The sequence below is a fragment of the Antrostomus carolinensis genome, unplaced genomic scaffold (assembly GCF_000700745.2).
Source record: "Antrostomus carolinensis isolate BGI_N321 unplaced genomic scaffold, ASM70074v2 scaffold18060, whole genome shotgun sequence".
NCBI lineage: Eukaryota > Metazoa > Chordata > Aves > Caprimulgiformes > Caprimulgidae > Antrostomus > Antrostomus carolinensis.
The window spans coordinates 11,835-17,287 of record NW_010290759.1 but is presented as its reverse complement, the minus strand read 5'-3'; the positions used below and the strand labels follow the sequence as shown (position 1 = coordinate 17,287).

At 45.4% G+C, this 5,453-nt stretch overlaps 1 protein-coding gene and 2 non-coding genes across 3 annotated transcripts in view; all 3 read left to right on the top strand.

The window, feature by feature from the left end:
- Nucleotides 1-3,906, top strand: part of LOC104529920 (polyadenylate-binding protein 4) — a 13,345-nt gene extending 9,439 nt beyond the window's left edge. The window contains 9 exon segments of the mRNA XM_010174366.1: nt 261-533; nt 800-887; nt 1,061-1,180; nt 1,760-1,819; nt 1,822-1,883; nt 2,539-2,632; nt 2,743-2,873; nt 2,964-3,064; nt 3,562-3,906. Coding sequence (XP_010172668.1) covers nt 261-533; nt 800-887; nt 1,061-1,180; nt 1,760-1,819; nt 1,822-1,883; nt 2,539-2,632; nt 2,743-2,873; nt 2,964-3,050 — 915 coding nt within the window. The 3' untranslated portion in view covers nt 3,051-3,064; nt 3,562-3,906.
- Nucleotides 21-153, top strand: LOC114818864 (small nucleolar RNA SNORA55). Its single transcript, XR_003766295.1, has one exon. It is a non-coding gene; the product is annotated as a small nucleolar RNA SNORA55 (small nucleolar RNA).
- On the top strand, nt 1,309-1,442 carry LOC114818863 (small nucleolar RNA SNORA55). Its single transcript, XR_003766294.1, has one exon. It is a non-coding gene; the product is annotated as a small nucleolar RNA SNORA55 (small nucleolar RNA).
- Nucleotides 3,907-5,453: the final 1,547 nt, after the last annotated feature.

Genomic DNA, 5,453 nt, shown 5'->3' with positions numbered 1-5,453 from the left:
CCTACACATGTTTAGAGGCTGCACCGAAACTTTCCCATTCCTTACTGCGCAGTGTGGGACTGGGGATACATGGTGCTGACAGAAAAGCAGAGTAAATCCAGACAAGTGACTCGTCACTCATTGAGTTCCTGTCTCTACACCTCTGCAACAGTTATGCCCTGCCTGCCTGAAATCTGACATGTAAAAAATCTGTAAAAAATAGGGATTCTTAGGCTAAGTTCTTGTACAGGTGCTCCACTAGCAACTGATCTTTACTGCAGGTGATGCTGGAAGATGGACGGAGCAAAGGGTTTGGCTTTGTCTGCTTTTCCTCTCCAGAGGAAGCTACGAAAGCTGTGACAGAGATGAATGGGCGAATTGTGGGCTCAAAGCCGTTGTATGTTGCACTTGCACAAAGGAAAGAAGAGCGAAAGGCCCATCTAACTAATCAGTACATGCAGCGCATTGCTGGGATGAGAGCCTTGCCTGCAAACACAATCATTAATCAGTTCCAGCCTGCTGCTGGCGGGTATTTCATGCCTGCTGTGCCCCAGGTAAGCTGAGCTAGTGTGGTTTTTTAACTTGTGTTTTGGAGCTTTGGTTCAGCTGCAATAATCTCATTGAGCCTCTCTTATGTCTATAAGGAAATAACCCCTCATGAGGGGTGCAGTCAGTGGAGTTAATTCTGTGACTTCCCAGCTGCCTGTTCTTTAAATGTGAATTGAGTGTTGAATCCTGGCAACGATTGCCATAACATGCTGTAAACAACATTTGTTATTCTCTTAGATGTTGCCTCTGAACTTGTCTGATCTTTCTTCAGGCTCAGAGCAGACCCACTTACTATGCACCCAATCAGATGGCGCAGATGAGACCCAACCCACGCTGGCAGCAAGGGGGAAGACCTCAAGGTGAGCATGCTAGAGACAGTATTTCAGTTGTATGACCCTTTTGGCTGTACTTCCCAACAAGAACAATGCATGCTTTCCTTTCTGTGCACAACCCCAACCTACTTCCTGTAGCTGACTGTCCTGACTTGCCAGTCAGTTCTGTTTTGAGGATTTCCCCTCATTTCTTCCATTAGGCTTCCAGGGAATGCCAAATGCCATGCGCCAGTCTGGACCACGGCCAGCACTGCGCCATCTGGCCCCTGCCGGCAATGCTCCGGCCTCTCGTGGCCTCCCTGCCGCTGCCCAGCGAGTTGGTAAGGTCCCAGGCTCTTCCCCCTTGTCTTCAGAGGGAGGAGGATGCGATTGAGACTTGATTTCTACTTCCAAATATGCTTGTCAGATACAGATAACCAAAGGCCACCGGGAGCAAGGGGCAGAGACAGCACCTGAATCTTTCCTGTTCCTTGCTGTGCAGTGCAGATCTGGGGACTAGTTGGTGCTACAGCACAGCAGTGGAAATCCAGATGGTTTGCTTTCCACTGGTTTGGAATTAATCTCTACACCTCTGCAACATTTACCACTCAAAAGATTAAAACTAAAAAAAAAAAAGGCTCTGTAGGTTATGGATGTTGTTTTCAGAGCAGAGTGTCCAAATTCATTTTATTCTGGTGTAACTGTGAAGAATCTTAAATGCAGGATGTGGAATCCATGGTTTAGTTTTAGGGAGAATAGCCCTTTCCTGAAGTAGCCAGTTGCATTTTGGAGACCAGTTTCTAAAGAAGTATTAGAATCTGCAGAGCATAGTTTGAATTCAGCAGTTGATATCAGGCACCTCAACTTGCTTGCATGTTGCCACAGGTGTTCTGTAATTCTGTTCTCCTCTTTCTTTGCAGGCGTTGGCACCACAGCACAGAATTTAGCTCCTCGTCCGCCTGTAGCTGCCCCCGCTCCCAGGTTCCTCCTTACAAATATGCCTCAAGCGTCCGCAGCCCACACCCAGCTGTGCAGCCTTTGCAGGTAACACGAGGGTCTGGGCTGAGAAGTCCCTGCAGTCCAGTGGGTTTTACATGCAACTGAAGTGTTTTTACAGAAACTTCAAGCTACTTTTATAACCCAGACAGGCATCGTAATTTGGGATTTAAAACCAAAACCTGGCAGCTGTCCCTTTGCCGGGACAACCTTGTTGATTTATCTGTCTTGTACTTGGAAGCCCTTTTTTTTACCCAGATTTGCTGTAAGAATATTTTTTTTTAAATTGGTGTTTTGCTTTCTCATTTTACAACTATTCATTCTCTCAGCTCTTTCCCAAATCCTCACTAAGGTATCATTGAAGGCACAGTTTGCTTTTCCCACAAACCTCTGTGCTGTAAAAAAAGCAGGCACAGGTGTCACTCTTTCTCAATTGCAATATTTGTCTCACAGCGTTTGATCCAGTTTTTTTTAAGATAGTTACAGTGCCCGTGTGTGACATGAGGGGATTTTGAGTTCAGGACTTGGCAGGAGCATGTTTATAAACCAAGGGGACTTTATATGGCCTTTTCTGAAACTTAAGTCTGCTGCAGGCTTGACAAAGATTGTGTTTTAGAAGGAGGGAATATCTTACTATTGTTTCTAAATATGAAGCAATCAGGTGAGTATCTATTTCAGAAGCCTCATGTCTTCTTTTCTGTAGACACCTCAGCCTGCAGTACATGTGCAGGGACAGGAACCGCTAACAGCTTCCATGCTGGCTGCTGCCCCTCCCCAGGAGCAGAAACAGATGCTGGGTAAGTGGAACTCCATTTCTTCCATTTTACTTTGGAAACCTTGTTCAAGTTTCAAAGATGACTTTTTAATCAACACTTGGCTGTCTGAACCCTTTTTTCTCTCTCCTCAGGAGAACGTTTGTTCCCTCTGATTCAAGCTATGCACCCCAGCCTTGCAGGGAAGATCACAGGAATGCTGCTAGAGATTGACAACTCAGAGCTGCTGCACATGCTAGAGTCTCCAGAGTCTCTCCGGTCAAAGGTAGAGTGGCCTGTTCTTTTAGATGGGGTGGATTTGTTGGGAGGCTTTGGTCAAGAGAGCAGGTCTCACTAGATAACTTGTCTCCCTGAGGTGGAAGAGGCTGTTGCAGTGTTGCAGGCTCACCAAGCCAAGAAAGAAGCTGCCCAGAAGGTGGGCGTAGTTGCTGCTACCTCTTAAACCCAGGAAGACTGGTGAGTGTCTCGGTCTTTAGCTTCACTTAAAAGCTTCTAGAATCAGAGTAAGGCTAGCATGATTGTCCTAGATCTGTCCAAGTAAATGCTCTGCTCTGTTTGCTGCTGGCTTTTGTTTAACTCCTGAATAAGTTTTTTCATTCTTTGAATGGCCATCTTTGATGCATTTTTCTGTGGGTTGTCTGGAATTGATGTCTTCAGCACTTTTTGTGAAGCATTTGTGGTCAGATGTGACAACTAAAAATGGTGAAGAATGATAAAGGGTTCTTATGTTGTCATCCATGTATTTCTCAGTGGTTCTAGTGTCTGGCTTCCCTGCTAAAGAGTTTGAGTTTCTTGTCAGATGATCAGAAATTGATATTATCTACAACTGTTAACAGCTTCTCTGTGTATTGCAAATTATATTGGAGTCCTTATGGTTTCTAAGTCTGGAAAGTTCAGTAGCCTGGAGCGAGGTGTGCTGTGTGGAGGTAACTTGTTTTCCTCTTCTCCTCCAGAATGCAAAGAAGCCAAATAGCCCCTTCATAGACATCAGCTCAAGATGTTTGAAGACTCTTCACTGTCCTGCAGATCTCAATGCCATGCATCATATCACATAGTTATATTGCATTTTGTAAATTAATCTTTAAAATCTTATTTAAAAAGACAACTCTGAAGCTCTAGATTTCCAAAACCAGAATTGGGCTTGCAAAGCTTTTCCTTTGTGGTCAGGGCAGAGCTACCATTTGTGTCTTCTAAGGAGGACATTAAGGATTTTAGGTTGAAAGTATTTTGTGGTTTTGGTTTTATCTGAACAATCCAGTTTGGAAAGTCTGGAAAGCATTTATCAATAAAGGAATAAAAACTTACACTGTGTTTGTCATTTTGTCCTCTATTTGGTAAAGAAATGTGATGTGGCTTAGTTAAATCAAACTGGCAGGCAGTTGTCATATGATTGATACATTAAAATTATGATTGAGTTGAGGAGTTCTGCTTGTTAACTTTGGACAATCACTATTTTGAAGCAGCTGTGTTAAAATTATGTCACAGGCAGATTATGTTGGTTTTGGTTAGTATCTGAACGGGAGATGAATAACACTAAGTGGTGATCTAACAGAAGGGTTTGGGGGATATTTTTCAAGTGTAAGAGGGATTTGTCTCCCTTTTCATCTCCTTTCACTCTCCTTTTCAGGAGAGGAGAAGCTTTGCTGTTCTCTGTGTATATTTCTATATTTCTACATTTAATGGTTCTATTGCCATGTTATACTCTAAAGGTGGCTATATTTTAGCAGTGGGGTTGATAAATGCTTTGTTAACTGTTTTGGGTGATCCTTTGGGATAAAAAGTGTTATTGATTAAACATCTTGTTTACCCTGGAGGTGAACATGTCTGTTCCACAGAAACTTGAGGCTTTATTTGTGCTTGGAAAACACTAGAAGCTGGTGAATGGAGTGAGAGAGGAAAACAGAAAGGGTTCCCAGGGTTTGTGGTTGTGCCAGTCCTGTTTTCATGGAATAATCGTAGAATTTTTCACCATGTATTTTAGGATGATGTGGTTATGAAGTACCTGGTTTTCTCCATTTTGTGAATGGTTTGGGTTGGAAGGGACCTTAAAGCTCAATCAGTCCCACCCCCCCTGCCAGCAGCAGGGACACCTTCCACTAGACCAGGTTGCTCAAAGCCTCATCCAACCTGGCCTTAAACACTTCCAGGGAGGAGCAGCCACAGCTTCTCTGGGCAACCTGGGCCAGTGTCTCACCACCCTTACAGGGAAGAAGCTCTTCCTAATATCTAATAGAAGAGGCAAAGTCATGGAGTGAGGGTGGGCTGAGGGCTGGCAGGCTGTGACCAAGCTGGGTGAGCTGTCCCCAGGTTGCAGGGGAGTGGGCTGCTTCCCCCAAACGCTGTCAGTCTCCATCATAACACAGCGGGGAGAGGCTGGAAACCACCATGGGCTGAGATCAGATCACCCCACCCCGAGGAACCACCTCGCCCACCGCACGCCCCCCATTTCAGTAGCCCATGAGCTGGTTGTGTCTGACCACCCTCACACCAAACAAATTAAGGCCCCCATTTCAGTAGCCCATGAGCTGGTTGTGGGGCTCACAGGCAGGACAGCAGCTCTCTGGTGCCAGCAGAAGGGTGGACCAAATGCCTCGCGGTGGGACACTGAATCATGGTTCAAAATAAAATCCTCAAGGTTGCTCATTATTGCTGGAATCCCGTCCAGCTGGTCGCTGAGCAATGTCAGGCTCCAGCCACCGTCCTATTTCCAGGCTGTGTGGTGTGAAGGGCAGCAGACCTCGTGGCCTCCTCTGGAGTCGCTCCAGTAGCTCCATGTCCTTATGTTGAGGCCCCAGAACTGTATATAGTAAAACAAACACGCATCCCCGTTGCCAAGGCCCCAGCC